At 49.8% G+C, this 17,680-nt stretch overlaps 1 protein-coding gene across 1 annotated transcript; it reads left to right on the top strand.

Annotated features, from left to right (window-relative positions):
* Positions 1 to 307: 307 nt before the first annotated feature.
* On the top strand, positions 308 to 15,735 carry palmdb (palmdelphin b). Its single transcript, XM_030349717.1, has 5 exons — positions 308 to 352; positions 1,428 to 1,518; positions 1,675 to 1,805; positions 3,371 to 3,484; positions 13,682 to 15,735. Exons 1-5 carry the CDS (start codon positions 308 to 310, stop codon positions 15,452 to 15,454), a joined length of 2,154 nt encoding a protein of 717 aa, XP_030205577.1. The 3' UTR covers positions 15,455 to 15,735.
* The last annotated feature ends 1,945 nt before the right edge of the window (positions 15,736 to 17,680 follow it).

Below are 17,680 nucleotides of genomic sequence, written 5' to 3'. Positions count from 1 at the left end.
GGGCGGGACACCAATAACTCTCAGCCAATCAACAGCCAGTGGTGGATGAATGTGAATGAGGAACCAATCAACCAGTATAGTCACAGAATGATACATTTACACATGAATGAATGATGATTTTAGACATGAATAGTTTGCAAATGCCAGTGCTCCTGTTTGTGTCCGTTCCTTGAATCCGGCCCGCCTGTCTGTGTATTCTCGGTAAAGCGTGCGGGGAATCTGTATCTCTGATGACCCGCCCATGCCTGAGAAACCACAACTTACTTCTGGACTAACAAATCCCTCCCTCTGATGATCCAGGGTCAGCATGGAGGAATCAGAGCTGCTGAAGGAGAGGATCCAGGCCATCACAGTAAGTGACCATCGCTGCACTGGTTCGTCCCACTCACACACTGGGGTTCACCAGTATAGGTAGGCCCATCACAGTAAGTGACCATCGCTGCCACTGGTTCGTCCCACTCACACAGTGGGGTGTCACCAGTAGGGTCAACAATTCTTGGATGAGACTCCTCACTGACACTGGGATTAGACCCCTCCCACTGGGACCGGGCCCCTCCCACTGTCTTCAAACAGAGGAAGTCAGCGAAGTAGAACGGCAGGTCACTATTAATACCAGGGACGTCACCAGGGCGATCCCCTTTCACAAAAGATTAGCGCCACACTCATCGTGGATGGATTAGTTATAGTTCACCACTGAGCCACACAACCTCTGTCCACCGGCCCGCCAGTTATAACAATCTGTACTGCAGGGGTTAATCTGGGAACACCAACGTTGCGTCATTGATATCGATAAATAACAACCTTGAATATGGACAGGGGAGTCATCATAGGACAACACAGGGGACAGATGAGTCATCATAGGACAACACAGGGGACAGATGAGTCATCATAGGACAACACAGGGGGACAGATGAGTCATCATAGGACAACACAGGGGACAGATGAGTCATCATAGGACAACACAGACGTCGCTCATAACAAGACTCTGGGTTACTTAGAGCAGACAAAGAGTTAGCGTCAGAGTGAAGTACCTCTGTTGTTCCACCATGGTGCCTCTGAACTGGGCTTCACGCAGGCAGGCTTGTGTGGGCCTTGCGTTTGATGCCTGGGCTAATGTTGAAGGGTTGTACTCATATGGAACAGGTGCACACATGTTTTGACGGACACAACACAAGGTGTCCACTAACAGTAGGTACATGAGGCCGGTCGTAGGGGTCTGCCTGTTCCACAAACAGCTTGTGGCCTTCACCTGGGGTGCTGCCAAGTTCTAGAGGATCTTGTTGATTTGATTAACGACCTCGTTGACGAGCAGCAGTCAGCGAGCGATGTCTGAGGCCGCGATGTGAAACATTTGCAGGTGTAATATGTTCCATGGCGTGTGCAGTTGCAATAACGTCCTCGCTCTTTGATTTTTACGCCCTCTACAGGACAAGAGGAGAGTGCAGGAGGACATTGCCAAGAAGAGGAGACTAATCGAGGAGGAGAAGTTACAACTTCAGTACATAAAGGTGCTCTTGAGTAATATATATTTACATCTACATAAAATATCGGAACATATGTATTAAAGGCAAAAAATATAGCAAAGTGAAAAGTCAAACTATATACAGAGACGGGTTAAAGAAGTGTGAGGTGCTGCTTCAGAATGAGGCCTGGACCTGAACCGGTTCTCTGCAGAAGAAGGCTCTGAGGGAGCAGTGGCTGATGGACGGCCTGAGTCCGCAGACCGGGGAGGATCTGGAGGCGCAGCGGCTGCAGGCCCAGGGGGAGCAGGAGCAGACCGTCCAGCTGCAGAGCAACATCGACAGGTACGGCAGGTCCACCTCGCGTGGGTGCTGGTGTAGAGCTGGTCCACCTCACGGGTTACAGCAGGTCCACCTCGCTGGTTCTGGTGTAGAGCTGGTACACCTCACAGGTACAGCGGGTCCACCTCACTGGGGGCTGGTCTGAATCAGTCATCCGTTCACATTAGAGGTGGTATACACCTACGAAACACAAATTTGCTCAGGCGATATGACTTGTTTCCTATGCTCCTTGAATGTGTTGGTTTCAGCTGAAACGGCTCACTGGGAGTGCTTTTTGCCTTGAGTTGGGAAAGGGCAGCAGAATACATATGACAACAAGTCACAGTGAAGGCACTCTCACCCTCCACCCTTTTAGTGTCCATTAGTAGTTGACCACAAGCCATCAGAAAGCAACATGCACCCTTCAGTGCCTCCATGCATGTCCCAGAGTGGCCCAGCCTGGGAGAGTATGCCAGTATAATGAGCTGTTCGGTATTCCGTGTCATCCTCACTCGCGCAGCTGTGGGGTTAGGAGGAGGCGTGGGTTTAGCTGGTGGCAGGTAGGATTAGGACGCCCACTACTTTCACCTACTTAAGGCCTGGCTGGGAGTTCTGAGTATCAGTCACTCAAACATCCTCAGACATTCATCCCAACAGTCTTTATGTAACAGGGCTTCCCCCAGAGATCCTCTGTCTGGGAACGCCAGCTAAACACAATCATCCAATCAGGCTCGTTGGACAGATCCATGCTGGCTTCCACAGGGATGGAACCACATAGGGGGGGCTGGGTTTGGGCTCAAGGGAGGCGGGTTAGGCTGTAGAAATGGCTGGGTTTAGCTGTAGCAAAGGCTGGGGTTTAGGATGGGTTTAGCTGTAGGGGACGCTGGGTTTAGCTGTAGGGGAAGCTGGGTTTAGCTGTAGAGAAGGCTGGGTTTGGGCTGTTGAAATAAGGGCTCTATAGGCATGAGCTGGTGTACTGTACCTCTGAGTCCATGCCTGTTGCGCTGTCAGAGCGAACAGGGCCCTGTTTCCTGTCAACGGGTGGATTATCTGGAGGAGCATCTCAACAGGGTGGGCCCGCTGGCTGCTGAGCCCAGGAGCTTTGCTGGGGTGTGAGGCCCAATGTCCTTTGAGTGGAACCGAAAAGCCCTTCAGATCAGACACACAATGGGACAATGTGGGGGGGAAAAATGTCCCTCTTAACACCTGGCTGAAACATCCCATTATCCCCAGGAAATGGGGTTGGAAAGATAACCTCTCCCTGGAGGCAAAAAAAAGGATTTCAAATAACAGCAAAGGAATCAAACTTAATTGCAAATCCAAAGTCACAAAATGCTCTCATCTGCCCTGCGGTATTTTGTATCTTACTTACTTTACTTGTCAGCTAATTTCGCCATCCGTTTTAATATTTCGTTAGCAGTACTGCCTCAGTCCATGCAGAGTGATAGCTTCTGATTGTTTTCCCGAGCCTCCAGTGACTCACTCCATTCATGGTCTATCCATCATCGTTCATTATGTTTCCAAGCACTGCTGCAGAGGCGGTGTGCATGACGTTGTATTATCCCCTGATGCATTCTCTCCTCCCACAGAATAGAGAAGGAGATCGAAGACCTGGAAACCCACGAGTGAACATCTCCGCCAATGAAGAAGTGATCCTGAAACGCTTGAAAGAGGTTGAGAGGACAGACGAGGACATCATAAAGGTAGGCTGCTGTCTTCCGACCTTCCTCTTCTTTGTGCGCAGAGATTGCTGTGCTTTCCTTTGCCCTTTAACACTTGCTGTGTGTGTACAATATGAATTAGGCATCACTTCCTTGTACAAGAATGGATTTAAAACCTTGAAACCAGAATCCAAATACAAAAATGCCTGAGGTGGAAATGCATGTCTTGAGTGCATTTGACATGAGTTCTAATCGCAAAGGAAACTAACAAGCTAACATCCTAACTGTCAACACTGTCGCCTAACAAACCTTTTCAGCCTGCGGCAAACTATGCAACAGCTTGGCGTTCTAGAAAGATGCTTTTCTGGGGCCAGTGTGTGGGCGTGCTGTATTCACCAGCTGATGGCTCTGGGCATGCTGTGTGCACTAATATGAGCGCACACACAAACAACACACACACACACACAAGCACACACCACACACAAACACACACACCACACACACACACCACACACACACACACACACACACAAACACACACACACACACACACACACATACGCGCGGCTTGCTCTCCATTTCCTTTTACCTGCTGCCTGTATTTCAAGACGCGAGAAGGAAGAGGAGTGGCATGGTTAACTGTGGATGCTAACACCCTAACACCGACTCGACCTCTTAAGCTGCACCCTTTCATTGTGATTTTGGACCTCCTCTTCTCCACTCTGGAACTGATCCTAAGCTTCTATATCTTCACACACAGGAGCTAAACGCAGGGTTCAATGAAGGTAAAGGTCAACTTTTTTATTCTTAATTTCCTTGGCTTTCAACATTTGTACCCAAATATTTCACACAATGTCAATTGTTTTTTATATAATTTTTAAAGTATACTAGTACCGAACGATACTGAGTACAGTATATATTTATACTATGATTGAGAAGTAAGCATATTGGTTTCCACTCACAGATCCCACTTTGCAGTTTCAGGTCTCATCCCTCCAACTCCGGTGACTCTGTCTGATCCGCTGCTCCTACCGTCTCACCACCTCCAAGAACCCGAACCCCACAAAGAGGGTTGACGATGGGGAATCCAAGAGAGGTACACTATGCTGCCGGATCTCTTTATCGTGATGCAAACTATTCATGTGGGTACAGATGGGAAAAGCGTTAATTTGAAATGGCAAGGCAAGATCTCTTTAGCTGAAGTAAACGTGGTCTCTCAGGTCTAAGGTCTTACTCTAAGGTTATAGATCTTAACTTAAGAGTTCTGTTCCTCCAGCTACCTTTGCTATGGAGATCAGCGTGGAACACGATCCCCGGACCGGAGAGAGTCATGTGGTTGCCATGTCAACCATCACCCCAGACGACGCCCAGGAGAAAGGAGTCAAGGTGTACGACGACGGCCGGAAGTCTGTGTACGCGCTAAACCACGCCCACCAAAAGAGTGAGACGGAAGGACCCGAGGAAATGACCCAGTCAGAGGTAGACGAACTTCTCAGCCAGGCCATGGACAAAGAGGTGCCCAGCGAAGTTCAATACCACCCAGCCTGTATACTCTAAGTCTACATCCAACCAAAGTAACAGTAGGCCATCCACACCCAGGACCCCAGCAAAACACCCCGGCAGACCCCCACCCCCACACGCCCCCCGCAGCCCGTCCACCTGCCCGGCCCAGAATGGAGCTCAGAGTCTTGTAGCAGGTTGGCCTCGACCGGCATCGTGTTGGTTTTCAAAGGGCCCATGCAAGCCCCGTCCCTTCACAGCTTCCAAGGGAAGGAGCCCAGAGCTGTGAGGAGATCGCTCAGCAGTGCTCGTCTTACATTCCAAACCAGGCCACGGCCCAAGACCCACAGCCTCGGTCCCACAAACCAAAGCTCCCCAGCGGCCAGGCTGGCTCCCCTGTTCCCAATGCAGTGACACTGGTTTCAGTACCGACCGGTCCGAGGGGGTCCCCATTCAAACCGGTCTACAGGGGCGACAGACAGGTTCCGTCCTCACACACCAGTCCGTGTCTCATACTCCGGATGCAGTGACGGACCACAGGGGGTCAACCTGCTATCAGGAGAGCGAGGGTTCGCTGAACGACTTCATCGAAATCACGGAGGACTTTGAGGAAGAGCGCGGTCACCATGATCTTCATGGGCTTCAAGAACGCCGAAGAGGCGAAGGACGAGGAGGAGGACTTCCAGGCTGAGCTGGTGATGATCTGCAACAGTGACGAAAGAAGAAGACGACGAGGATCACGGCTTCAAGAGGGACCAGGAGGAGGATGGGAGTGGGAGTCTTTCCTATCATCCGCAGGGATACAGCAGCAAGGTCTTCTGTCCTCGAGTCGGTGTGGCCAAAGTGTCGGGTGATTTGGCGCTGAATGAGGGCATCTGCACAAACTGTGAAAACATACTTCCACTCAAGCCGACCTTCATCCACAAGCCTGGCAAGAACGGCTCCTGCCTGGACAGACAGCAACAACCTACATCCACCTGGAAGAGATGATGGGCATTTTTTTTACTTCCTTTATTTTTTTTTGTTCTATACTTCATCTTATCCTTCTTTAGCTATTCTAAGTGCCTTAATACCTACAGAGACCTTCTTGTCAACCAATATAACAACCATTTACCCGAGAGTGCCTTTGTTTTTATTTGGTTCAGTTCAACTACTTTCTCAGAGACAGCTTGGTTTCGCTGCCATCTACTGGTGTTATTCTGCATTGCATTATTAATCAATCTCAACAACAGCTAACACTGTCGTTAAGTAATGCCGTTTTGATTGAAACTGTAATTATGACCGCTAACTGTAAAACCCAACTAATATATTTATAAAAATATACATTATTTCATCAAATATGGTGCATCAAAGTTTATATTTCACTACTTATACTTTAAATACGATTCATGAACTAAAAGTGTTGTGTTTTTTTGTGTGTGTGTGTGTTGTTTGTGTGTTCTGCGCATATTCACATTATCAGAGGAATTTAAGGTTTCATGTTAAAACACATTTACATATGGGTTCAGTGCGTCCGTCTCTCTCCCCATCTCTTAAACAACATTAGATAACACCTTAGACGTAATGCTTAAGATTTTATATAACAGCAATTACATTATGTAAGAGGAGCTTTTTAGTCAAATGAGAACCCAAGGCTTCTGAAAGGCTCGGATAGCTTGTGAAAGAACGATTCGTAGGCTAAGGAGAAATATGCTTCATGGAACATCACTGTATAATTTTCTACTAAATTCAATCAGCAATGTCTGAACATGTGAAAATCAAAGAAAGAAAAATAACACAGAGACTGATCTGTGTATCAAGCCTCACAAGTTCCACTCTAAATTGCGTCACACAGTGTCTGTTTATCAATCCTCATGAGTTGCACATTCCAACTTGTGACATTGCGTCTGTGTATCAATCCTCATTAGTTACACACTACTATTGTCATACTGTTTATCAATCCTCATGAGTTACACAATGGATGGGAAACAATGAAAAGAACCATAGGGATGGATTAATATTGCGTGAAAGGATGAGGTGTGTTTCCTCTGTTTCCTCAATTAGGGCATTTAGCAGACGCTTTTATCCGAAGCGACTTACATCGGTTAATACACACATTGACGGCAGAGTCAACCATGCAAGGCGACAGCCAGCTCGTCAGGAGCAGTTAGGGTTAAGTGTCTTGCTCAGGGACACATCAACACTCAGCTAGGATATACCTTTATACATCTACACACACACACACACACACACAACACACACACACACACACACACACACACACACACACACACACACACACACACAACACACACACACACCTTCACACCTTATATACACCTGTATACACCTACACACACACACACACACACACACACACACACACACACACACACACACCTACATAAACCTATCCACACCGATACACACATACCAGGTGTATGTAGGTGTGTGCAGGTGAGTGTAGATGTGTATAGGTGTAGGCAGGTGTGTATAGCTATGTATAGTGTGTATAAGTGTGTGCATAGTTGTGTATAGGTGCATGTAAGTGTATATAGGTGTATATAGGTGTAGGCAGGTGTATACTGTATGTAGGTGTATAAAAGTGTGTATATGTGTGTGTGTGTGTATAGGTGTAGGTGTAGGACTCAGCACGTGCGTCCCTGTATATTCAAAACCAAGTCCTCTATTGGCTGCTTGGAGTGGAGAACACACCCTCCTTACACCACCTCATCAGCCTCCCCCACCTCCCCCCTCCCTCCACACGAGACAGCCGGTCGGGGCGGATGGTGGTGAGGTCTGTGTGCAGTGCAGCGCGCGGACAGAGAGCCTCCCTGTCTCCCCCTGTCTCCCCCCATTCCGCGGGAACGACTCCAGCAGGTAGGTGGCGTGACGGGACCTCTCGCGGTACTCGTTCTGTGGGCCGCCTGCTCAGTGACGGTGACGGTGTATCAACCGTCCCAGTGTGGGCTGTAGCGGTGCGGTCTTGGCGCGGGAGGAGACGAGTCGAGTGGAGGGACGAGGGGGGTGGCAGCGCGAGAGGAAGCGCTCATTGAGCTGCGGGACAGGGGCGCGCGTGTGTTCGTGTGTCAGTGCGCGCGCGGCTTTATCGCGGTCGGCATGGATACCTATTCACTAGATTTTTTTTGTGTAAGTGTAATTCCATTTTAAATACCAATTGGTAGATAGCAGCATCGTTGATTTTTTAATGATAATTATTGCTATTTAAGAAAAAATGTAACCGCAAAAACACAGTAAAACATGTTTAAATCATAGATAATGTCCACAGATCTATGCATGCATTATTTCTGAAAAGTGCGCACTAGGTGATAATCAAAGTCTCCAGAGCATCTAAATCAGTCTCCCCTTCTCCCCCTCACTGCTAAGACATCCTGTCCGTTGGGTGGTTGAGACTAACGGCGTCTCTTTTGGAGTGCGCGGACACACTAGTGTGCATGTGATGTGTGCGTTGTTTGGTTCCTGAACACACGTGTTGGTTTTCGATTTGGGACAAAGTGCAGAGAATGCAATCTCAACACACGGCAGTGTCTCTGTTGCTCATCGGACGGTTTGGTCCGGGTTGATGTGTTGCTTGCTGTGTTTCTGTATTTGTGTGTGAGCAAGAGATCTGCCATGATGAAAGGGATCGAAAGCATGTGAGCGGTTTGAGAGAGAGGAGAGAGAGAGAGAGAGAGAGAGAGAGAGAGAGAGAGAGAGAGAGAGAGAGAGAGAGAGAGAGAGAGAGAGAGAGAGAGAGAGAGAGAGAGAGAGAGAGAGACCCTCACTCATGAGCGTTCAGACTTCACAGCCTTACGTCCTTTACAGACACACTGATCCCAGAGCTGCTAAACATCTCCACCGTCATAGCCTTATGTCCTCGCTACAGACATCCCAGAGCCCATGTCCATGAAGAATGATATAAGTGTACATAATGTAATGTGGTACAAATATGTTATATTATTATTAGTAGTAGTATTATTAAGATGGGTCGTATCGTATCTACCTTCACAGCATCTGATCACCAAGGTCTGGACTTTGATGGGGTCACAAAGAGGATCTAACTAATATGAAAGATTCACATGGAATTATCAAGCATGTGAAAAGGATAAGCTTGAATATTGCCATTTATTTCTTGAAACAATGTGTCCCCATGAAGGTTTCCCATTTAAGTACCCATACACAGGGCTGGTAAACTGGTCTGGTTGAGAGCTGTGGCACTGATTGGCTGAGTGGCCTCAGGGCTCCCATCTCCATCAGCAACCTCATTCTAATGACATATCCTCTAATACCTCCACACACAACACACACACACACACACACCACACACACACACACACACACACACACACACCACACACACACACACACACACAAACTGGCAGGATGTGTGTGCATGAAGAAGGTTTGGGCTTTGCACATGTTTCCGAGCCTGGACATGCAGCAATAGCCTGGACCTAGCAGCATTACCCTGGACCTAGCAGCATTAGCCTGGACTTAGCAGAATTAGCCTGGATATGATCTCCCTCTTGATGCTGTACTGCAGGCTAGTGGTAGGTACAGCTTTACAGCTTAGCTAGGTGCTAATGAATGGCTAAACAGTGTTGCTTGCCATTAAAGGACAATTCCATTTTTTTGAACATTGAGCCCCCTTTCTGTTTTGTCTAGGATGAAATAGAGTTGTTAACACCAAACTTTTGAATATTGGTCCTGTCTCGAGTATTTGGCTAATTTCGAATTGCCCTGCCTGCTTCACAATGGCTGGCTATGGGCATTCACAAACACCTCTGAACGTTTGTTTTCAGATATGGGAAACTCATCGAGTGGATAGTGTGTGTTCGTTGATGTTCCTCATCAAGTATTGTAACGAAATACAGTGTCCGTCGTGTTTTATTTGGCATTTTGTAAATCTGCATTTTTTTAAATGAAACAGAGACCGGAACCGGAAACGGAAATGGAGAGTGTATGTAGTCTTTTCACTCGGTTTTCCGTATCAACAGTAGGGCTAGAACCGAGCGAAAAGACTACAACCACCCCCACCTTTCCGTTTCTGGTAGGGAAACGGAAAGCTCCACATTAATCAGCTATCGACACATTAATCAGCTATCGACACATTAATCAGCTATCGACCTGTTTCTCCTTACCCTTGGAAGTTATTTAATTGGATCAAGGCTGAGGCTCACTGCGATGATTAACTACAGATATGTATCACCGAACTACAAGAGCTTCCTAACATAACATGATACTCTCTGTTATGTATTACAGAACTGAAAGAGTCTCCTAACATTATATTACACTGTTAAGTATTACAGAACTACAAGATACTCCTAACAGAACATGATACTGTCTTTATACATTTTGTCTCCTTAATGTGATAGATACATTTATGATGCGTATCACGGTACAGAAGAAGGACCATGGAGGCTGGAGGCTGGGTTGAGGCTGGGTAGAGGGTTTGGTTGGAGGCTGTGTGGTGCCTGGTCCGGGTGATTTGGAGGAGACTGAAGCTACAGCTGAGCTCAGCACTAAGTACCATTCTGGTTGCCATGGCACTGAAACTGTCATTGCAGACTGAGATTCAGTAGCTGTGTGTGTGTGTGTGTGTGTGTGTGTGTGTGTGTGTGTGTGTGTGTGTGTGTGTGTGTGTGGTGTGTGTGTGTGTGTGTGTGTGTGTGTGTGTGTGTGTGTGTGTGGTAAGGGAACAAGATGTCCCCTCCACATTTTGAAAGGCATATTTGTCACGTGGTGATTTAGACATCCATACCCTTCATCAAGTCACTCAAACATGACAGGGCAGAATACAGTAAGAGGGTGGACTAGATAAAAGTTGAAAGGGTTGAAAGGATAAAGAACAAGTCTTTTTGACAGTGTGTTCCCATCTTCTGAGAGGAGTGAGACATATACACACGAGAAGAGGGGCAGATAAACACCAGAGAAGTGAGACAGATACACACCAGAGGAGTGAGCAGATACACACCAGAGGAATGAGACAGATACACACCAGAGGAGTGAGACAGATAGACACCAGAGGAGAGACAGATCATAAGAGAGGAGAGACAGATTCCAGGAGAAGGATGAGACAGATTCACAGGAGCGGAGTGAGACAGATACACACCAGAGGAGTGAGACAGATACACACAGAGGAATGAGACAGATACACACCAGAGGAGTGAGACAGATACACACCAGAGGAGTGAGACAGATACACACCAGAGGAATGAGACACATAGACACCAGAGGAGAGACAGATCATAGGAGAGGAGAGACAGATTCCAGGAGAAGGATGAGACAGATGCACAGGAGCGGAGTGAGACAGATACACACCAGAGGAGTGAGACAGATACACACCAGAGGAATGAGACAGATACACACCAGAGGAGTGAGACAGATACACACCAGAGGAGTGAGACAGATACACACCAGAGGAGTGAGACAGATAGACACCAGAGGAGTGAGACAGATACACACCAGAGGAGTGAGACAGATACACACCAGAGGAGTGAGACAGATACACACCAGAGGAGTGAGACAGATACACACCAGAGGAATGAGACAGATAGACACCAGAGGAGTGACCAGAGGAGTGAGACAGATACACACCAGAGGAATGAGACAGATAGACACCAGAGGAATGAGACAGATAGACACCAGAGGAGAGACAGACTCTATATAGAGAGGGGTAATTAAAGGCGTTATTTCCAGTGACAGCTGACCCCTATCTATCTGCCCCCCCCCCCCCCCCCCCCCCCCCCCACCAGAGCCCTATTACAGAAGCGGTGCTGATGCAGCGCCCGGTTACCCCTCCCCTCAGACCTGTGGGCGGAGGGGGGGGGGGGGGGGGAGATACACTCCGCTCTCAGAGATAATCAGTGAGGGACACAAAGTCGGCGGGAATGGAGTGGAAATCAAGTGACTAAATATAGTGAGAGGGACGAGGTAGAGTCTCCATCCCTGCTGAGTCCACCACAGGGAGGGCTCTGAGGGACAGGAGGAAATATGTCCAAATCGACCTCACCATGGTAGAGTCAGGATACAACAGACTGCGTAGGATTAGGAGGTTGTGTGTGTCGGTGGGCTGGCAGATATTGGTGAACGGGAAAAAAGCCAGGCTAAGCTTCTGTAAAGCCACTGGCCAACACTGGCCAGACGGCATGACCTCATACCAGACCGGTTCACACAGGACCTCAGACCAGAACGGTCTACACAGGACCTCATACCAGACCGGTCCACACAGGACCTCAGACCAGAACGGTCTACACAGGACCTCATACCAGACCGGTCCACACAGGACCTCAGAGCAGAACGGTCTACACAGGACCTCAGACCAGAACGGTCCACACAGGACCTCAGACCAGAACGGTCCACACAGGACTTCAGACCAGAACGGTCCACAGCCATTATGTACTGTATGCCTATGTTATGTACAGGTTGTACATATAGGCCTGTTTGGATGTAGGCGTACTAAAGAGTTGCTTTGACCACCAGAGTGATCTCTGAGATCGAGCCGTGAGTACGTGTGATGCCAGACCTCGCAGCCCAGTCAGGAAACAGTTTGCCTCTTGCTTTGTGTGGCTGTGTGTGGTTGTGTGTAGTTGTGTGTGGCTGTGTGATGTTGTGTGTAGTTGTGTGCGGTTGTGCATAGTTGTATGGAGTTGTGTGCGGCTGTGTGTAGTTAGGTGTGGTTGTGCGTAATTGTGTGTGGTTGTCTGTGGCTGTGTGCGCCTGTGTGTGGTTGCGTGTGTGTCCTTGAGTGAGCGTTTCAGCTCCCCGCCCTCCACACCGCTCCTTATCACGGAGAGCACTTCAGAGAGCGGTGATCAGGCTAGTGCCCGTGTGTACGTGTGACAACATTTGTATGCATGTAGCTTTGTGTGTCTGTCTGCTGTGGCGTGTGCGCATGTGTGCGTGCATGTGTGTGTCTGTGTTGCACTCGTGTGCCTGTTGCCTGTGTGTGTTGCATGCCTGTATGTGTGTTGCACGGGCGTGTGCGTGTCTCATCTACAGGGTCTCTAGAGGGTGCGTGGGTTGGTCTTGTGTAGCAGCACTCAGCCGCCGGACTGAGTCGTATTAAAGCACCGCAGCTCATCAGGGGAAATACTTTAGACTGCACGGCAGTAGTAAACAAAGATAGTTGAGTAGAACGAGTGATATAACGTGATGCTGTCCTCCACATGAATGGAAGAGGCTCCGATGGGAGAACTGAGGCACTATTAAAACATCACCTCGCTGGAATAACACAGTAGTCTGCTCTCAGTCATATACTCACCTGTGGTTCTATTTAAAATAAGGCACAGGGATGTAAAATCATCAAATATGAATGATTCTGATAATAGCAGGGCCTCAATCATGCATCTCAATCATGTGGTGCTGTTTCTCAAATCAGTGGATGTCCTTTCTGATGTCAAACTAAATCGTGTTTCAAGTATCAGCACACACAAACATTTGTGTGCTACAGGATTCAGTGGGACTGCTTCACACACAACACACAGTTCCCCAGGACCGTAGTAGCCTGGTTGGTTTAATGAGGAGAACCAACACGTTCTATTTGAGGAACGCAGCCAGAACTTTATCCGTCACTGGGGAAATAAGAGGCGAGTGGAGTGTAGGTGGGAATTCATAATTAAGATGATTTTCAGTTTTCTGCTGAACGGAGGCATCCAGTTCCCTTTGCAAAAGGCTGCAGACTCAGCGATAATTCATTCAGCTGAGCTGCTACCTCGCTCCCCGTCTCACACGTGAACGTATTCCTTTCCTCCTTTGCAGGACGCCAACACCGGAGAGAGAGAGCTGGATGGGCACCAAGCGACGGGAGGCTGCAGTAGCCCTGAGAACACCAACCTGAACGGCACCAGCTACTTCACAGACACGGTCGCCATGGAAACGGCCGAACACTCAGACATTGCAGCTCCGGCAGATCGCGAGGTGGAACTCGCCACGGACACCGTGGATGGAGGAGAGATGCAGGTGAGCCCGGGCGACGAGCAGGAACAGATCCGTGCGGAGACGGATCCGACGGACGCCGCCGGAGAAGACCTGCTGGACCTCTTCCCTGACCCGCCCCCCGACGCAATGGAGCCTGAAGACCTAGAGGACGAGGAGAGCAGTCTTTGTGGCGACACAACGAGTCTGGACCACAAGGACTCCCCCTGTCCCGGTACAGGACACGACGAGCTCAACAGGAACGAGTCCATCGCCTCGTCTGTATCCGACACGCTGTCCAGCGCCGACAGCGTCTATGAGAACGAGGCTCACCGTAAGAGACCAGACCCCCAGGAGCCGGAACCAGAGCCCAGCCCTGGAGAGGACCTGCCCCCTGGACCTCAAGACCAGGAGGACCTTCTCCCTGGAACCCAAGACCTGGAGGACCTGCTCCCTGGACCCGAAGACCAGGAGGACCTGCCCCCTGCCCCCCTAGACCTGGAGGACTTGCCTCCTGCACCCCTTGACCAGGAGGACCTGCCCCCTGGACCACAAGACCAAGAGGACCAAGACCAAGAGGACCTGCCACCTGGACCCCTAGACCAAGAGGACCACGACCAGGAGGACCTGCTCCCTGGACCCCCAGACAAGGAGGACCAAGACCAAGAGGACCTGCCACCTGGACCCCTAGACATGGAGGACAAAGACCGGGAGGACCTGCTCCCTGAACCCCTTGACCAGGAGGACCTGCTCCCTGAACCCCTAGACCAGGAGGACCTGCTCCCTGAACCCCTAGACCAGGAGGACCAAGACCAGTTCGCCCCTGAAACCCGAGAGGACCCTGTGAGTCCCGACTTCCCGTTAGATGCTCCGACCGGGGAGGCAGAGGATTCGAACCTGGGTCATTACATCAACGAAGATGCCCTGTCCGATGCCTCTAATGAGTCCTACCACGACCTGGAGGCCGACGAGTGCCTGAGGGTGGAGATCGCCGTGGCCTCGTCCGACAGCGACACGGACGAAAAGTGGAGGGCGATCTTCTCCTCTTCCATCAACAGAGAGGACGATGACTCGTACCTGGACGGCCTCCAGCTGAGCGCCCAGGAGCTCTTTGTGCAGAAGGTAGAGGTGAGCGACACTGAGGAAGAGGAGGACCACGCTCCGACAGAGGAAACCCCCTTTGAGGAAGAGCCGGGACGAGGTGCTGGAGCAGCCCATCGACGTGGTGTCCTTCTCTTCTCCCTCCCAGGAGGTCCTGTACAACCCCTTATCCCAGCCGGGACTGTCCAAAATCTCAGAGGACGACGGCGAAAACGGAAAGGTCCCTTTCAACCGCGGCCACCTCCTGCCCTCCCCACCTCTGAGCGCCGACCACACCAAGAAGCTGCCCAAGGACTTCTGTGTGATCCAGGAGACCAAGAGCGAGAACGTCAGCAACGAGCACGTGGACTTCCAGGTGGCTCGCAACAATGGCTGGAGATGGAGGAGCAGAGCAAGAAGCAGATCGTGTCGCCCACCGCCAAGACGCCTACCCTCCAGGGCAGCCACAGCTTCATGTACACGCCGTCCGCAACGTGGAGAGGCCTCAGAGGAGGGAGCACTCCCTGGAGAACCTGAGCCTGGTCGGAGACTACCCCCTGACCCAGTTCAGCCCCTGCTCCGAGGACTCCGGTCTGGACGACCTGAGCTACCGGTCCCCCTTCGAGGACCCGGAGACCCCGGTGGAGAGGGAGGTCCGCGCGGCCTTGGAGCGGGACGACCACTTGAGGAAGGGGAGGGGCTTCTCCAAGATGGGCAAGTCGACGGACTGCCCCGTCGCGGGGTCTCCCCCGGTCCATCAGCACCCGCTGACGCCTCTTTCGTCATCACCTCCTCGCCCTCCAAGGGCCCGGAGCCACGAGCTGGCGGCCAACAACGTCATCATCCTGGAGCCCGGGGACGACTTCCCCGGGGGCAGAACCACACGGCCTGGGACCAGGCGGGCGACTCCAACCTGATCATCCTGGAGACCTCCAACCTGATCATCCGCAGCGCCTCCGAGTTCTGCCTGAGCCAGGTCCGCGAGCCGCAGTCCCAGGAGAAGAGCTTCCTCAACAACCCCTTCTTCAAGCTGCGCTCCCGGAGCTCCGTGTCCCTGGTGGACGAGGAGATCCGCGTGGTGAAGCAGAGGGAAGAGGAGCTCCGCAAGGAGAGGGCCAGCGCGTACGGCAAGGACCGCTTCGGCTCCAGCGTCACGTCGCCCAATCAGATGGACAGCCTCGCCTTCAGTAACACAGGTATGGAGCTCCGGCTCCATATGGAGTTCTACTGTTTTACTGCACGGTTCAAATCTTTTTCTGCCTTTTATCTGCCCACCAGTTTTATTCAGTTGGCACTCGTTATTTAGTTTGGAATAAAAGTTGTGGCTGCGGTAAAATTGGTGCAAATCTGATGACGGTAGGGAAAGAGTTACGTAGTGCGGATTCAACAGACTTCACACTGTTATCGCCATGTTCATGCCAGAATGTGTTTTCTCTCACAGTTGACGTTCCAGAGAAATGCAAATCGTCCCCCTCATCACCGATGAAGACCGCCTATAGAATGGACCGCCCGTTTTGTCCCGCGACCACAGGGTAAGACTCTCTCACTCTCAACCAGTAAGGACGGTTAGACCATAGACCTTACGGGCATCTATAGCTGTAGCAGAAGAAAGTACAAGCTGACTCCGTAACGGTTAAAGGTGGCATATTATACCACCAGGTGTGAGTGTGATTTGCCGTTACAATCTGCCTCTTTTGACATCATAAGTGGGCGTCTCCACCTAGATGTGTGCCTGATAGATCAGTCTACCAGCCTACCCAGTTGCCTGTAGCAAACGTTGCTCTTATAGCCGTTACACATCTAGGTGGACACTGACACTTTGCTGTCAGAAGAGGCAGATTTTAAAAACGGCTTGTAACTGCTAATCCACTCGCACCTGGTGGTATAATATGCCATCTTTAAATAACCGTTACTATCATGGGTTACATTCACGGGGTACTGACCTTCAAACCTACACGTAAAAAGTAAGAATGATAATAAAAGGTATGATTATTGAATCTTCAACTTCAGTTAATTTAGTCGCAGCGCCTCAAAAGTGAGGTAGAGAAAAGGACAGGATTAAAGAGAATGATGTGGGGTGGAGGGGCGGTGAAACCAGCACCGACATGAGACCAACACAAGGAAATGTTCTTGCTCAGTTCCCAGACGTCTACAGCAAAGAACGACGTAAGAGTGCCATGGCCCTCCGATGGAGGCCGGGGAGTTCGCAGAGGAGAAGGCCGACTGAGGCGTTACATTGGGGAAGGCGTTACATCGTATGCGTACTACCCATGTCTCTGTGTCTTACGCAGTGTTTGTTCTTGTGTCGCGACACAACATACGCTTTGCTTCTGGTTCTTCATGCAAAAATATTGTGATCCTTCCTGGATTTTGGAAAAGAGAAACAACTGGCTAATCAATTACAAAACAATACACCACCATAGTTGTGTACAGACGGGGCCTTAATAGGTTAGATTTGTAGAAGAAGAGTATTTGCAGTGTGTTCAACTGTTTTCCAAGATGCCTGATAGTTAATGAATGTATCGTTTAGGCCACTATTTGCTACCATTTATAAATGTAAAACATTCAAGAAGAAAACATTTTGACATTTTGTCTATTGAGCTAAAGGCAATAGAGGCTACGTCGCTATATATGTATATTTAATGTATTTTTGTACTGTGATTTTATTTGCTGAAATGAATAGCTGGATGATCTTCAGTACCAAGAGAATATTATAAACCCGGAGATCAAAGGCAGCTTGAGAACAGCTCTAATCTTACTAGC

The sequence above is a fragment of the Gadus morhua genome, chromosome 23 (genome assembly GCF_902167405.1).
Source record: "Gadus morhua chromosome 23, gadMor3.0, whole genome shotgun sequence".
Classification (NCBI taxonomy): Eukaryota; Metazoa; Chordata; class Actinopteri; order Gadiformes; family Gadidae; genus Gadus; species Gadus morhua.
The sequence above is the reverse complement of the archived record's forward strand: the minus strand, read 5'-3'. Positions and strand labels throughout refer to the sequence as shown.

Excerpts from the sequence above, each read along its gene's own strand:
- palmdb (XM_030349717.1), top strand. The coding sequence starts at position 308 with ATGGAGGAATCAGAGCTGCTGAAGGAGAGGATCCAGGCCATCACA. Across the intron at positions 353-1,427 it reads AGAGGATCCAGGCCATCACA|GACAAGAGGAGAGTGCAGGA; the intron begins GTAAGTGACCAT and ends CGCCCTCTACAG. Across the intron at positions 1,806-3,370 it reads CTGCAGAGCAACATCGACAG|AATAGAGAAGGAGATCGAAG; the intron begins GTACGGCAGGTC and ends CTCCTCCCACAG.